This window comes from Natator depressus, chromosome 4 (genome assembly GCF_965152275.1).
Source record: "Natator depressus isolate rNatDep1 chromosome 4, rNatDep2.hap1, whole genome shotgun sequence".
In the NCBI taxonomy this organism is placed as follows: domain Eukaryota; kingdom Metazoa; phylum Chordata; order Testudines; family Cheloniidae; genus Natator; species Natator depressus.
The window spans coordinates 68937045-68954217 of record NC_134237.1 but is presented as its reverse complement, the minus strand read 5'-3'; the positions used below and the strand labels follow the sequence as shown (position 1 = coordinate 68954217).

Sequence of the window (17173 nt, the reverse complement as noted above, 5' to 3'; positions counted from 1 at the left end):
GTTCTAAAAATTATATATATTTCTGCAGTTGCAGATTTTAAAAGGTTTAAAGTTCAGTAACCTTACGAACAGTAACACTATTTACAAGGGGGAAGGTAAGAGGAAATTTCTCAGTACTATTACTACTACTTTGGGGGTTATGCTATTCTTCACTAATGAGTGGATAATTAAAGTCACTGCATAGCTGCACTATTCACAAAAGCCTGAGTAGTATTTCAGAGTAACAGCTGAAAGTTTAAGTTAGTAACATCTGCTCTTAGATTTCCTTTAAAGTCAGTTTTTGGAGAAATGGGATACAATCCATTAGTCTTTACATTTGAATGGTCCAGCCTGCAACAGCTCAATGTCTTAGAGAGATACTCACTTTAATATTAATTTAAATATTAGAGTTGTTTGAGAGAATGGGAAAGAAACCATTGAGAGATCTGTGAAAGTAATTATTGTTTTAGGTGTCTTGTTGAAAGGGATTAAAAACTAAGGATTGATTTTAAAAAGAATATGATTAAATAAGTTCTCAATATGCAGTATCAGATCCATCTGTCCACATCTGGCATTGCTAGAGAATGGAGAGATTAAACAAATCAGGATTAAGGCCATTTCTGAGATAAAATGGAATAGTTTCAGAAAACCTCTTATCTTTTCAATGTTAGTATAAATGAACTAAAACGACTGACTGACATAGGTTTCAGAGTAGCAGCCGTGTTAGTCTGTATTCACAAAAAGAAAAGGAGTACTTGTGGCACCTTAGAGACTAACAAGTGAGCGACGCCCGCCGCAGCTGGGATGATCCACAGGAAGGGCCCGGCTAGCGTCCAGAGTCGCCGCCACCCCCCCGGGAGAGCCAGCCGCGGCTCGCGCCCAGCCCCGCTTCACGCCCCAGCCTGACCGACCCAGCCCTTAGAGCCAATCCTTATCCCGAAGTTAGGGATCCGGCTTGCCGACTTTCCTTACCTACATTGTTCTAACATGCCAGAGGCTGTTCACCTTGGAGACCTGCTGCAGACATGGGTACGGCCCAGCACGAGATTTACACCATCTCCCCCGGATTTTCAAGGGCCAGCGAGAGCTCACCAGATGCTGCTGGAACCGCAATGCTTTCCAAGGCTCGGGCCCCTCTCTCGGGGTGAACCCATTCCAGGACGCCCTGCCCTTCACAAAGAAAAGAGAACTCTTCCCGGGGCTCCCGCAGGCTTCTCCGGGATCGGTTGCGTTACCGCACTGGACGCCTTGCGGCGCCCATCTCCGCCACTCCGGATTCAGGGATCTGAACCCGACTCCCTTTCGATCGGCTGCGAGCAATGGAGGCCATCACCTGTCCCTTCGGAATGGCGCTCGCCTATCTCTTAGGACCGACTGACCCATGTTCAACTGCTGTTCACATGGAACCCTTCTCCACTTCGGCCTTCAAAGCTCTCGTTTGAATAGTTGTACTTCTACAGTGCCCCACTGAGTGAGGACGGGTCACAGACCAACTTCTCTGGCTGTAGGCATTGCTATAGAGCCAATTTAGCAAGTGGACTGTGGTCATCTCTGGCCATAAGTCTTAGAGAGATGACAACCTCCCTTCTAGGCATAAAGCTCTCCAAAAATGGCATGGGAAAACCAAGTAACATTGTGGCCACAAAACAGTCTGGGTTTATCCAGCAGTTCCCCACAAGGTAAGAGGTCAGTAGTCTCTGTAGAAGGGGTCTGATCCCCTAATCTCCTGGAATCCGAAGGACACAGGCTGAGTGCCCACGGTTCTAAACAAAAAGGGGAAAACAAAGTAAAGAAGGTCTCTCTACTTCTTCAGAGGATCCAAGTGACAGAGGCTCTTCAGCTGTTCTTCTGGTAAACAGCCCCTGCTTGGTGGAGCTTTGGAGCTGTGTCCTATAGCTCTGGTTATCTCTGAGTACCACTCTGAGCTGGGCTTGGATCCTCCTTTTTGATCCTGCCCCTCTCCAGGTTTGACAGGCCTCCCAGGTATACTGGGATGGAGCTGATTGTGCCCAGAAGAGCTCTTTAATCTCTTCCTGACTGGAGTGGGAACCTGTCCCACCATACTACCATTATGTTGAAATAATATGGAACTTTCATTAAAATTATTTAACTTTTATATATCATCAAATTAAGTCATCAAATTATCCCAACAAAGTTATTGGAACCTACAAGAAAGAAGGAGCCTACAGTTATCTGGTGATTCTCTAGATAAGAGATTTATTTGTACAGCTAACAGACTTTAGAACTTTTGAGACCCAATGACCTGAATGGATAACAGACATTCTTGAATCATTTTTTCCATATCATGATAAAGTATCCCAACATATTCAGCAACCTTGTTCCAATATCTATTTTTCTGTAAAAATATTAACATACCTTCATAGCAAAATATGGACCCCAGTAAGTAGGTATGAATTTTCAGACATTTATGTGAACATGCATTACATATCACAAATTACCCCTTTTGACAGTGAGATGCTAACAAAGCTTTTCATGGTGATCCAATGTCACTGGTAAAGTCAGCTAATATAAGTTAACTCTCACCAGTTGCATGCCTACTGCAAATGTGCCATCGATCAAGGTTACATTTCCTGATACACAACTCTCAAGAATCACTATTTTAGTTCAAGAAACACTTTAAAATAACCTTTGACAATCAATCATTTTCTTGATAGTTCTGTTAGCTGAATGTAATCAGTTAAGTATTTCTTGTAAAATATAACCTAGTACATGTACAACTGCTATATGTTGATTAGTAACCCAAGTAACAGAAATTCTACATACTTAATCAAGTACTGCAGCATACTTTGTGTCTCTAGTTTTGTTAAAAATTACCATTAAAGTGTAAGGGAGAGAATAGGAAAGGCAAAAACAAAACATTTGTGTAAATCAGTAAAGGGTATTTAAATGAAAGGAATTTGTATTGTAATCAGATCAAGTGATCAGGTTAGTACTCAAATTGTTTTCCATTTCATTTGAACCCCCCTCAAGTTTTGAATCATTACTCTTGTTATTGAACATTATATTGCAGTAGCACTAGAGGCCAATCGGGTCAGAGCCCCATTGCATGTTACTCGACTATAGTAACATTTAGTCAAAGAGTCCCTGCTCCAAAGAGGTTGCAGTCTAAAAAGGCAAGACATAACAGATGGATGAGACAAACAAGCAGACCATTATTATTAATAGAACATTATTTTTGTATGTAATGTTGTCTGTTTATCATGGTCATTATTTCCAGGTAATAAAAAGGATTTAGTATTTTCCCCATAAAAATTTCATGTCTTTGTCCCCATGGTCAACCTGCTACTGAACAAATATTCCATAAATATTTACAAAATTTGACTCCTATCCAGTGCAGTGGAATATATGACCTGGGTTACATACTGCGTTAGACCATATAACTTCGAAGTATTTCATGCTTTATCAAAACAGAACATACTAGACAGTATCATATTTGCTGTATGTACTTTGCTGTCTTTATTGGCTTTCAAACTATTAATAGTTTGAATCAAAACATTGTATAGCCTACATTTTAAATTAAAAAAAATATGATTTTGGTATATTCTGCTCAAGACAAAGCCACCACTTCTCCCACTTTCTGCCTCACCAAATAAATCTTAAATGAGTAAACTATGTACAAAATACATAGATTGCCATATATAGAACTAGCTTCAAGGACATGGATTTGTTTCAAACAATATCATACAAAAGATCTGGGACTGACATCTTTGTAATAGTTAAGAATCATTCAGATATTTGTATCATAAAAATAAGGGCCCTAGTCCCATGTACTAAGTACTGTACAAACATATGACAAAATGGCTTACTAATATATGTTCTGAGGAAAACACTAATTTGAATGAAAATTTTTTCACAAATCAATGCTGAAATACTGATGTAAACAAATTTCCCGAAGTCACAAAATCAGTGGGTGTGTCAGAGATTAGAATCACTAGGCCAGTGGTCACCAACCTGTGGGCATGATCCCCCTGGGGGTGGCACAGAGGAATGTTCTGGGTGGCACAGCATGGCTCAGGCCAGCCCCCATGAGGGGCAGGGAGGGAGTACCACCCAGCCTTGCTCTGCCCCCAAGCTGCGGCCCCAGCCTCGGCCCCTGGCTCCCAGCCCAGCAGCGCCTCTGGCCCTGCTCATAGCCACGGTCCCAGCCCCATGGCCCCCACTTGTGGCCCCAGCACTGCTTTGGGCCTAACCCTTGGCCCCCGGCCCCAATCATGGCCCCGCTCCCCGCCCCGGCTCAGGAGGGGAGGGGAGACAGACAGGGGTAAAAGGGGCCACGATCTAAAAACTTTGAGACCACTTAGTAGGCACTACCATCTCTCTTATCTGACTTCTTGCTCCCTATACGATAGAATATGACCTGTGTTTAGTAATAGCTTCTGCAATATCCCAGGTGTGATTTTTCCCACAGCAACTAATAGGTGATGTATATTTTATCGCATTAAGCTCCATTCTAAATACGCTTGACACCAGACTGATGCAACTGCTATCATCATCACTCTTTAGGATTACATTTCTTAGACTCAATTACCACAAAATCAAGCATGTTGTAGCAGCTTTTAAAACACTTTTCTATACAGAAGACACCTACAGTGACTCTCTTTGGCATGACAACTCTTGCTTTGGACTCAGCTTGGATAAATTAGTATTATACATTTAAATGTCTCTTTTCATATGCAAATTATAGAGGAACTGGTCACACCTCCATAGTTAACAAGTTCTGTTTTGAACCTAAAGCAGGGATTCAACCTCATTGTTTTCTACGAAAAATGCAATGCATCTTTCCCAAACTTACAGTGCGTATTCTGAGTACAGGGTAATAATGGTTTGCTTGCAAATTTACAAGTAAATCCTTTATGAGTTAAGATTAATTAAAAACCTGGGTGCTTTAAGAAATTTAACATCTGTGTCATCTTTTCTTTGTCCCAAATGAACCTAACCGAATAGTGCAGACACTTCAAACTTTCCATATAGTTAAAATTAATTGAAATCTTGTGCACAGGTTATATTTGAAAAAATTAGGTTATTAAAGTAAATCATTAACAATTGTATCCAATTGCTATGATTATATAGGTTAGCAAGACAGACTCAGGTCAAAAACTTAGGTAACTTTTAAATGGGGCTGTTGTGAGACCAGAGGTAACTACTAATCAACATCATGCAAATTAGCTGTAGAGAAAGGAATTGATTCTATGAAGGAGACTGGTCACAGGTAACAAGAGTTCTTATTGACAGAATACTGGGCCCAATTGTCATTGCTCTTCAGAGATTCTGTGAGTGCATACTAGCTTGGATATCAGTGCTTGAAAGACTTCCTGTAGCACTACCTCCTCGGCACCACTGCACACTGAGGCAGTATTGCTCGGGAAACTGAGGAAGGAGCAGAGGGGAGCCCTTACTATCTTGATACATTGGGACTGATCTCTCCTACCTCCCCTTTAACATAGCGCCAGTCTCACTAATACAGATCTTGAAACCCATAAGTCAATTGCAAATTAAGGGCCAGATTCACCAGTACGCTTCAGCTGCTTTGGGCTTCCATGGTGACGCAAAGCAAGTGTAAACCTAAATCACCTGGCTTGGTTTACTCTGGCTAGTTTATTGTACTGATGAATCTGTTCTCAAAAGTGAAATAATAAAAAACAACAATTTAAGATCAATACTACATATCATCAAGATGTTAAAAATATTGCAGGGAAGCATACTCTTTGGATTTCTTATTTAGTGCTAATGTATGACATTTTTAATAAATTTAAACACATTAAGGAAATTCCCTCCCAAAAAAACCCCACAGAAACAAAAACCTGCATTCAGGTGGTGTTGATGTTGAGAGTGTCAGTAACATAAGTATAAAAAAACATTACAGGGATTCTGTAATTATCCCAAACCCAAGAGTTACAAACCCAGGGAATTCAGAGTAAAAGTTACATTTAAAAGAAATCCAAACATAGTAAGATAAGAAATGCATAGTTAAGATACCTTAACTCTGCCCTGTAGTGATGTCATGAAGGAGGAAAAAAACAATGTGTCTTTTAATGTCAGTGCCTTAATAGTGTTGTTGTAGCCATGTTGGTCCCAGGATATTAGAGACACAAGGTGAATGAGGTAATAGGTTTTATTGGACCAACTTCCAACAAAGAGTTGCTTGTTTCTCCCACCCACAGAAGTTGGTCCAATAAAAATATTACCTCACCCACCTTGTCTCTCTTAAGAGTGCATTTTTTAAATTTTGTTTGGATTTCTTTTAAGCATAACCTTAACTCTGAATTTCCTGAGTTTGTAACATTTGGTTTTGGGATAATTACAACATCCTCGTAATGAGTTGGTTATTCTTGCGTTATTGATACATACTACCAACCTCAACTCCATCATAACATTTTTTTCCCCAGGGAATATACACTGGGCTTCAAAGAGCATGAGATTTTTGCTTGTGAATACTATAAATCCAACAGCACTGGAAAATGAAATAATCGTGTTAGCTGTTCATAGAATCATAGAATATCAGGGTTGGAAGGGACCTCAGGAGGTCATCTAGTCCAACCCCCTGCTTAAAGCAGGACCAATCCCCAACTAAATCATCCCAGCCAGGCCTTTGTCAAGCCTGACCTTGATAACCTCTAAGGAAGGAGATTCCACCACCTCCCTAGGTAACCCATTCCAGTGCTTCACCACCCTCCTAGTGAAAAAGTTTTTCCTAATATCCAACCTAAACCTCCCCCACTGCAACTTGAGACCTTTACTCCTTGTTCTGTCATCAGCTACCACTAAGAACAGTCTAGATCCATCCTCTTTGGAACTCCCCTTCAGGTAGTTGAAAGCAGCTATCAAATCCCCCCTCATCCTTCTCTTCTGCAGACTAAACAATCCCAGTTCCCTCAGCCTCTCCTCGTAAGTCATATGCTCCAGCCCCCTAATCATTTTTGTTGCCCTCCGCTGGACTCTTTCCAATTTTTCCACATCCTTCTTGTAGTGTGGGGCCCAAAACTAGACACAGTACTCCAGATGAGGCCTCACCAATGTCGAGTAACAGTATCCAACGCGTAAATGTTGGGTAACAGTTTTATAGAATGAATTTACTATAGTACCACAAGCCCAGGATATAAGACAGGGTGAGATCAGCTCATCTGGACTGGAGAAATGGGACATGAATGTAAGGGGGGAAAAACTATAATTCTGGGAAATTATTTTTCCTTACTGCTCTCTACTAATCTCCTGTATTTCTTGTATTTCTGTGGTGGTTAGTTCCTCTCCAGTGGCACTGATGTTGAATGCTGTTAAGAAAAATGCACAGTCTGTCCAAAGCAGTCATTTGGATACAATTATTTCAGATCAGTACAATTAAACCATACTTTTCAGTGTGAGGTTACTGATTAGACACAGGTTTTTGGTAGTCTGGATGTTATTTATGGTCTACTTCTATTTAATTGAGGTGAAGAGGGATGGGTGCATAAATGCACAGGAGAGCCTAGTATCTCAGAAAATATGAATCTTTAGTGAGCAGGGCAAGGGCCAAGAGGGTCAGCCAAATTCCTTTGGGCTGTGTCACAGCTCCTAGAGACCAGTTGTAGCCCTCTTTGTATGGGGGCTACAATTGATCAATCCCAGTATCTTTAATTAGAGCAGCAATTGTCCAGGAGGTGGCCAAGTACTACTTGTAAAAGGTGGTACCAGCTGGAAATAGGCCTCTTCCTGCAATGCTCCCCTTCCCCGGCCATGAAAATACCACCTCTCTCCCCTTTTCTTTTGGGTTATTGCATGCTGGTTTCTATTGCCTCATTCCTCTCTGTTTGTGTGTGGTTGCACGTTGTACATCACGTTACTGTAGCGTGTCATCTGTTTCTGTGGGTACATTCTCACTCCCACTCTGACCCTTGTATGCTGGGTAAAGGTGCTGGAGGGATGTAAAGCACTCTAAAAGCCCTGAATCTCACTGATGGAGAATTCTTCCTGTGCAGAAAGCAATGCAGCCAGCTGCAGGCTGTTTTTGGTGGACACTCTTGCAAACCCTGGTGTAGGAGCTCGGGTGGTAGGGACATGAAGACTGGAGCTGCAGAATATAGTGCTGCAGAGATTCTGGGGTGCACTGCCACCATAGGCAGCTCCCCAATAACCAGAGACCACTCTGGTCCCCAGAGCAGATCAGAATCAGTAGGGTGTAAAGGTGGCTTACAACCACTTTAGCCCCTTCTCTCCCCCTACGTTGCAAGATCTGTGCTCCTTTCTTTGTACAGACCAGCATCTCACCCCAGGATTTAAAAACAACTACACACATTCACATTGCTTGGACTTTAAAGCAATTGTGCAGGTTTCCTCTTTCATGGGTACAGTCTATTTGCTCAGTATGCATGGGTGTCATGGTTCTCTGACTTGATGTTTGTTTCACAGGGTCACAACTTTAGGCACCTGGCAGTGGCAGAAGAAGTTAGTTCCCCTCAGCAGGGATAGAAGTATTGGGGGATGGCACAAATCCAAAGTTAAGGGTAATACTTTTTCCTCCACAAATTAGACATTAACCTACCTCTTATGGAAAAGAGAGCTGGATTCAGAAGGAGACCTAACCCCTGATGGCTAGGCTTGGTGGTTTCTTCTTGCAGTAGCCTGCTCTGGACTGTAGGCATTGAAATAACAAGGGCCTGATAGGGTTTTGTGTTTTAAACAGGATGTTTAAGCCTGGGACACTTTAGCATGCTCTGGGTTTGTACATGAGAAGGTGTGAGGGAGCAGCTCAAGTCCGCTCTTACTTTTTCACATTTCATTTCAGCTAGGACAGATTGCCTCTAATGTTTGTCTCTGTCCTCAATGGACACTGCCACTCACAAAGGAAAGGAAACTAGAACAATGCAAATTATACTGTAAACATAAGAGGAGATGTATGCTGAGAACGTATTTCACAAGATGAAGGCTTTATTTCACTTTACATTTATTTTTATTATTACAAAAATTTTAGATTTAACAAAAGTTTTCCTTATAATTACTTTAAATTCCTGGATTTTGTATTGATACCATAATTTGAATATTCAGTTAGAGTCTGCAGCTAGAACATGTCATCTCCTGAATTTCAGTATAGTCTTTCCCTCCTCTAAATACACACACACAAACACACCCACACTAATTAGTGTGTAACTGTAAAAACAAAAAAGCAAGTTCTTCTGCACCTGAACTCGGTGCTGAAATTCTGGCTCAAAAAAGAATCATGTCGTCAGTCTAAAAACTTGTGCCTAAGCCACTCATCCTTCCTTTAATGACCACAAAACTGGTTTGTCTGCTTTTCACAGACACGCAGAAAATAATTAGGAAGATTATATTTTTAATATACCAGCAATATTTCTGACCATGAACTACATACTGAAGGATTTTAAACTTCATTAAGGTAAGAACAGCTGTTGTAGCCTGCTAATCACTAGTGCTTAAGCTTCTCTTTCTGCAGTCACCTGAATACAGTTAACACACATTATTTTGGACAAGCCACTACAAATAATGTCATCAATATTTCATTGCAGCAGTAAGTCTCTTCTGCATTTATGAACGATTGAACCCCCCATCATTGCTACTTCTGTATCATCTTTATAGTTAAATATAAATTTATTGTTTTTATAGACTGTCAAGCACAAGCAGAAACCAAATATCACTCACTTGATTCTACTTATGGTTTTTAATGTGTTACTTCTCCTCACTAGTACCTTGTTACAGGCCATTGATCAGAATGGTTCTTTTGGTTTTGGCCAGCTGTAAATTCACAAGTCACCATACCCACTGTAGAAAAAAAAAACTATGAAACACAGCACCTGGTAGACACAAGGCTTTGCATGGCTGATGAAAACAGTCACAAAATTGGAAAAAATTTGGACTTTAGAACAAGCCCTGCAGTACTTACCCTGGAAAACTCTCACTGATTTCTACTGAAGTCAATACATTTTTTCCCTGAGTTAGGGGTGAAGGATTTGGTCTTTTGTCAGCTAAGGAATCTAACATTCAATTATAAAATCTGGAAATATGTTTAATATGAAAACAGTTAAAAAATAAAGTGACTAGCTTTTTGGATAATGAATCAATATGTACAGTCTTTTGGGAGAATGAGAAATGATCCTCCTCTCTTTTCCTTTCTTTAGCCCCATTAAAAAAAATTAACTCAAGAAATAAAAGCCCCTCTCTCTTTTAGAAATGTACCACTCTGTACTGTTTCTAATATTTTCAATCAGACCTTTAGGGTACAGCAATTCCTGGTAGTACTGATCCAGGACACAAAAGACATAAAAGTCCATCTTCAATGCTGGAAAAGTCTTTGAAGGAGATGGAAGGCAGAATTTTTGTGTAATCTTAGGCCTTATCTACACTAGAAAAATTCTGATAGCATAGCCATACCAGTATATATACTGACAAACCTCCGAGTGTAGAAGCAGCACATACCGGCATAAAAGTGCTTTTCCTTATGTCTCTCATAGAATCAGTGTTAACCATACTGTCAAAAGCTCTTTTATGCTTGTATACATATCTCTATACGAGGGCTTATATGGACATAGCAACATCAGTTAAGACACACACAAAAAAATCACACCCCTAACTGATACAGCTGTGCAATTATAATTCTGAAGTGTAGACAAGACTGTACATAGAACAAAAGCCAAACTAATGTTTGCTATGCAATATAAATTGTAATGTGATTGACAATCAGGTCATAAATGCAAGGATTTTATCAATTGTAGTTTTTTTTACACTCATCTTTCCCATCTTGTGCAGTTTCTATCATATTATAATGGCTCTGCACCATTGATATAGGATGTCAATAGAAACAGCTTGTTCCTGTTTTATTATCATAAGATAATAAGAGAAATAACAAACAAAAAACTGCATATATGGAGATCTAGCAATTGCACAAAATCAAGAACTTTCAGCATAAAAATGGTTAGTCAAATGACACTCAGTTATTGGAGAAGTGGTGATATGCAAGATTCCCAGACCAGTACATTTATGTACAAGTGGTTAAAAAAAAGGCTAGAACACCACCCATTAACCTGAATTTCTTTTGTTTTGTGGCTTAACGGAATATACCAAGAATAGCAAAAGTTTTAATGTACTTTCATTTGGTATGATTTTAAAATGAAGTACATGGATCTTCTTGTACTTAGCTGCTTGGGATTTAATACATACCAGTGAGAAAGATACATTAATCAAGGTATAGTCACAATTCTAGTCATTATTTGTCTAATACACAATGGTTCTAGGGCAGAAGGTTTGCTTTCAACAGCCAGCAATTAGAAAGGAAGAATAAAAACCAAGCAGAAATACTCACAGCTTTGGTTTGGCAAGGACTGGTGGTGGTTCCTTTGTGGGTGAAAGCAGGACAGCTGGAGCTGGGGCAGATTTATCACTGCTAGCTTTGCTGTTAATCACTCCATTTGCTTCATGACTGGGATGGATGCCATTGGTTTTCTTCTCAGCAGAGTTGAGCTGTAACTGAACGGCTGCTATGTTGGGTCTATACTCAGTGTTGTTCACCTGTTGGCTCTCTGTATGCTTCTTTGGAGGAAGCTCAAGAGAACTAATCTCTAGAACTGGAGGGGGAGGTGGGAAATGTTGGAAATCATCACTGTTGGATTCTCTTGTTGACAGCTCATGGCTAGAGCTTTCAGAGTTGGCTAAAACAAAAAAGAAGATAATCCCTGTCCAACAAGTCATATTCAAACTACATAACAGATACTTCAACTCATATGCACAGTGTGCTTTTAGTTCATTAAAGGTGAGATCACTTCACTTTTGTTATATATAGTAGCTACATCAGCTGGATATTCTTTCTGAAGCTTTCACAAATATCATGCCAAATTAGATATGCTACTGACTATTCATTTCCTAATTACCCATGATGCAGGTGCAATAGTTGCTAGTTAAGAGTGAACAATTTACAGTTATTCAAGGACAGCTGCCTGAATGAATTGCCTGCTTTGGAATTTTGTTAGCATTCGCTGCACATATTCAACAACATACATGCGAGTGGTTAGTATACTCCAAAACTTAACTGCCTGCATTTCTGTTTTCAATTTTACATAAAACATAAGGATTTTATTTTCATTTTTTTCAGCATAATTTCATCTATTTTCTTTATGCTTCTGCTGCCCTCTAGCCTCAGAGTTCTGATGTTAAGGAATCTGTCTAGCTTGGTTACATTATTTTTCTAAACCTATCTTGCATAAATAAAAAATTATTATTAAGAAACTAAAACTATAATTTTGGCACACCCAGGGTGTGTTTCATCTGAGGATGGCAACACACTTTGTAACATAGCTTCATCCATCAACTAGGTAGATATTGTCCCCACTTTATGGATGAGACACGTTAGCCTCAAAAATATTGTTGACTAGCCCAAGGTCACACTGGACACCAGTGACAGAGCTGGAAATAGAACTGAGGTTTCCTAGCATCTCAGTCATTTGACTTAGTTGAAAGAAAAAATTCCCTACATGACCCACTAAGAAGTGTACTTTAACACAGGGGTAATAAAGATGGTATGGATTGGATTTATTTCTGTGGGTTGCTGGTTTTAGTACTGAGAATTTGTCAATGGACTTAAGTTTAAGTTTCTTAAAAAAAATTATTTCTTGTATCAAGAGCCTGTGACAGGCACATTCTAATGAACAAAAATCACAGAATCATAGAAATGTTGGGAGGTCATCCAGTTGAGCCCCCCGTGCTGAGGCAGAACCAAGTAATCCCTGACAGGTATTTATCTAACCTTTTCTTAAAAACCTCCAGTGATGGGGATCCATCGCCTCCCTGGGAGCCCTATTCCGGAATTTAACTACCCTTGTAGTGGGAAAGTTTTCCCTAATATCTAACCTAAACAAATAACAGCCTTTTGATGGGTTTGACTTCTGGCTTTCACGCATTTCACTCCAGCTATTTATTCTTCAGAGTTCCATTTATTCAATGACATTCCTACTGGATATTTTCTTCATAATTCCCTGGTGATGTTACTTTTTCATGTTCATATGTGGCCTTACTATCATCCCTTTCATTAACACTATGGCTGCTTAAATAACTTCTTCTTGTTTTTTTGTTATTCCCCGGGTGCTTTTTTAGGCTCAGGGCAGCACATGAAAAGAGTCTTCACGCCCCTGCCTGCATTGCTGCGGGAAGAGGCAGCTTTTTTCAGCTGCAGCCGCTTGATTGTACTTGACCCGCTCTATTAGCAGCTGGATTTCTGGAAAAGATTTATAGGCGTCCATATGTCTTCTTTTTAAATGTCTTTTGAGGAAAAATGCAATAACCTGCCCTTATTCTCCATTAAGGACAGCTTTCAGACTCAGAGCATAATCAGCCAGTGCTGGAAGATGTGGGAAGACTCACACAAAGATTGAACAGTAGATGCAGCAAGAAGTTACCTAAACAAAATCTCGGTTTTGCAGCAACTGTTTTCTACAAAGGCAGTAGCCAGATAACTGCACAGATGTCATATACGTTAGAACAGGGGTGGGCAAACTACAGCCCAAGGGCCGCATCTGGCCCTCCAGGCATTTTAATCTGGCCCTCGAGCGCCCGCCAAGGAGCGGGGTCTTAGGCTTGTCCCGCTCCACTGCTTGCCCCGCTCTGGTGCTTCAGCTGGGGAGTGGGGTCGGGGGCTTGCCCCACTCCATGCAGCTCCCAGAAGCAGCGGCATGTTCCCCCTCCAGCTCCTATGTGTAGGGGCAGCCAGAGGGCTCCACAAGCTGCCCCTGCCCCAAGCACCGCCCCTGCAACTCCCATTGGCCAGGAAATTCAGCCAATGGGAGCTGCAGAGGCAGCACCTGTGGACAGGGCAGCGCGCAGAGCTGTCTGGCCACGCCTCCACGCAGGAACTGGAGGGGAGACATGACGCTGTTTCTGGGAGCTGCATGAAGTAAGCACCGCCCAGAGCCTGCCCCCCGACTCCCTCCTGTGCCCCAGCCCCCTGCCCCAGCCCTGATATCCCTCCTGCCCTCCGAACCTCTCGGTCTCAGCCCTGAGCACCTCCCTGCATCCCCAACCCCTCATTCCCAGCTCCAACCCCACCCCAGAGCCCGTACCCACAGCCAGAGCCCTCCCGCACCTGAATCCCCAATTTCGTGAGCATTCATGGCCCGCCATACAATTTCCATACTCAGATTTGGCCCTTAGGCCAAAAAGTTTGCCCACCCTGTGTTAGACTATCTAAGAACTGCAATGTACAGTTTGTCTGTCCTTTTGACACATACCTGAGCAGACGGTAAGTTGTGCACTGCTTGTTACTGACCCATATTCATTTGTTGCTGTGCATGTGAAGGTTCCTGCATCTTCTGCAAAAGTCTCTGCAATTACTAATGTACATATCTCTTCTAGAAATGAATAGAGAGGAACAAACCAATGATCAGCTATGTAAGATGCTGTACATGGAGTTGTGCATTTAAATATCTCAGTGCATTATGAGACAGAAGGCTAAAGGTCACCTGCTAATCACTCAAAGTATATTGCTTTAAAAAATGGCTGCACATCCTAAACAGAAAGCTCAATAAATCTGTTTTCAAAGGGGCCTAAATCTCACCTTTTTTCATGACCATATTTGTGTACACAAAAGCTGACTTTTGTCTACAAATTGCCTTTGCATGTGCAAATAATCTAACTATCCAGTTTCCATATGCAAACACAGCTTGCACACTTTAATCCAAATCATATCTAAGCTTTTTTGCTTGCAGATTACAATATGGCCTCTCCCCACCCCCAACACCACCACATCCAAAATCTTGCATTTATAAAAATGTAAGAAACAGCAAAATTCTTTGGCCTAGAACAAACCACTACTAAACAGATACACTTTTAAAAAACCCAATAAGACATTAAACAAATATTGAAGTCTCTCTCATTTGAAAAAAAGTCAGTTTGGATTGAATATTTAGCTCCTTCTATTGCTCCCTGCTTTTTTCCCATACACGTGTGCATCTCTGATTACCCTTAACAAGCATACCATAGTTATGATCTGGTTGTACTGAAGTCAACAGGAGTTTTGCCATCAACTTCAATGAGACCAAAATTTGGAGCTGTGCTGCCTAACCTTCAGCAGGGCCCAAGTTGGAAAGCTTGCATCAAAGTCCAAATTTACCTTAAGTTTTGGACTGTTCAAGTCTCAATTTGAGCTTAGCTGCAGGGGTTATTTTACTAAGGATAAAGTCTCCTTATTTTCACCACTTTCATTCACTATAATGGTAATGTTTTTGATTAATTGGGCTATATTTTCAGTTTCTCCCAGAAAGTCACCCTATTTTATCTCCTACTGTAACTGTACATGATACAGTGAGCTATAAATAAAAGGCTGATACACTATATTGATAATTCTTAGGGCTATCAAGCGATTAAAAAAATTAATCGTGATTAATTACACTGTTAAACAATAATAGAATACCATTTAACTATTTTGGATGTTTTCTACATTTTCAAATATATTGATTTCAATTACAGCACAGAATACAAAGTGTACGGTGCTCACTTTATATTTATTTTTGATTACAAGTATTTGCACTGTAAAGCCTCCCCACAAAGTAGTATTTTTCAATTCACCTAATACAATTACTACAGTGTAATCTCTTTACCATGAAAGTTGAACTTACAAATGTAGAATTATGTGCAAAAACCCAACTGCATTCAAAAATAAAACAATGTAAAATTTTAAGAGCCTGTAAGTCCGCTCAGTCCTACTTTTTGTTCATCCAGTCGCTCAGACAAACAAGTTTGTTTACATTTGCACGAGCTAATGCTGCCCACTTCTTGTTTACGTCACCTGAAAGTGAAAACAGTTGTTCTCAGGGCATTGTTGTAGCCAGCATCACAAGATATTTATGTGCCAGATGCACTAAAGATTCATATGCCCCTTCATGCTTCAACCACCATTCCAGAAGACATGTGTCCATGCTGATGATGGGTTCTGCTTGATAACAGTCCACAACAGCACAGACCGACACATATTCATCTTCATTATCTGAGTCAGATGCCACCAGCAGAAGGTTGATTTTCTTTTTTGGTGGTTCGGGTTCTGTAGTTTCCTCATCGGAGTGTTGCTCTTTTAAAACTTCTGAAAGCATGCTCCACATCTTGTCCCTCTCAGATTTTGGAAGGCACTTCAGATGTTTAAACCATGGGTAGAGTGCTGTAGCTCTCTTTAGAAATCTCACATTGGTGCCTTCTTTGCGTTTTGTGAAATCTGCAGTGAAAGTGTTCTTAAAATGAACAACATGTGCTGGGTCATTATCTGAGACTGCTATAACATGAAATATATGGCAGAATGCACGTAAAACAGAACAGGAGACATACAATTCTCCCCCAAGGAGTTCAGTCACAAATGTAATTAACGCATCATTTTTTTAACAAGCATAATTAGCATGGAAGCATGTCCTCTGGAATGGTGGCCGAAGCAGGAAGGGGCATACGAATGTTTATCGTACCTGGCACGTAAATGCCTTGTAATGCCAGCTACAAAAGTGCCATGCAAATGCCTGTTCTCACTTTCTGGTGACATTGTAAATAAGAAGAGGGCAGCATTATCTCCTGTAAATGTAAACAAACTTGTTTGTCTTAGCGATTGGCTGAACAAGAAGTAGGACTGAGTGGACTTGCAGGCTCTGAAGTTTTACACTGTTTTGTTTTTGAGTGCAGTTAAGTAACAATAAAAAAATCGACATTGTAAATTGTACTTTCACAACAGAGAGTGCACTACAAGACTTGTATGAGGCAAATTTACAAATACTATTTCTTTTGTTTATCATTTTTACAGTACAAATATTTGTAATAAAAATAATATACACTTCGATTTCAGTTACAACACAGAATACATTATATATGAAAATGTAGAAAAACATCCAAAATAGTTATTAAATTTCTATTGGTATTCTATTGTTTAACAGTGCGATTAAAACTGTGATTAATCATGATTAATTTTTTTAATCGTGATTAATTTTTTGGAGTTAATCATTTGAGTTAACTGCGATTAATCAACAGCCCTAATAATTCTACAATAGTTTATGGAAGCAGATTTAAATAATCCCGATCTTGCACAGTTCTAATGGATAGTTTCATTCTAAGGCTGCTCTGGACAATTGGGGCAGGTCTACACTTAAAATATTGTGGGGGTGCAGCCGCATAGCTGTAGCGCTTCAGTGAAAACACTCCTACGCCAATGGGAGAGCTTCTCCTGTCCGTG

The 17173-nt window shown here is 40.4% G+C and overlaps 1 protein-coding gene across 3 annotated transcripts in view; it reads right to left on the bottom strand.

Moving 5' to 3' along the window:
- The window catches only part of PALLD (palladin, cytoskeletal associated protein), a 346573-nt gene that overhangs the window by 168254 nt on the left and 161146 nt on the right, over nucleotides 1-17173 (bottom strand). For all 3 annotated transcript variants that reach the window (XM_074951119.1, XM_074951117.1, XM_074951118.1), the window contains exons 9-10: nucleotides 14202-14321; nucleotides 11288-11633 (exon numbers count right to left, since the gene is read on the bottom strand). In XM_074951119.1, coding sequence (XP_074807220.1) covers nucleotides 11288-11633; nucleotides 14202-14321 — 466 coding nt within the window. The remainder of the gene's footprint in view (nucleotides 1-11287; nucleotides 11634-14201; nucleotides 14322-17173) is intronic.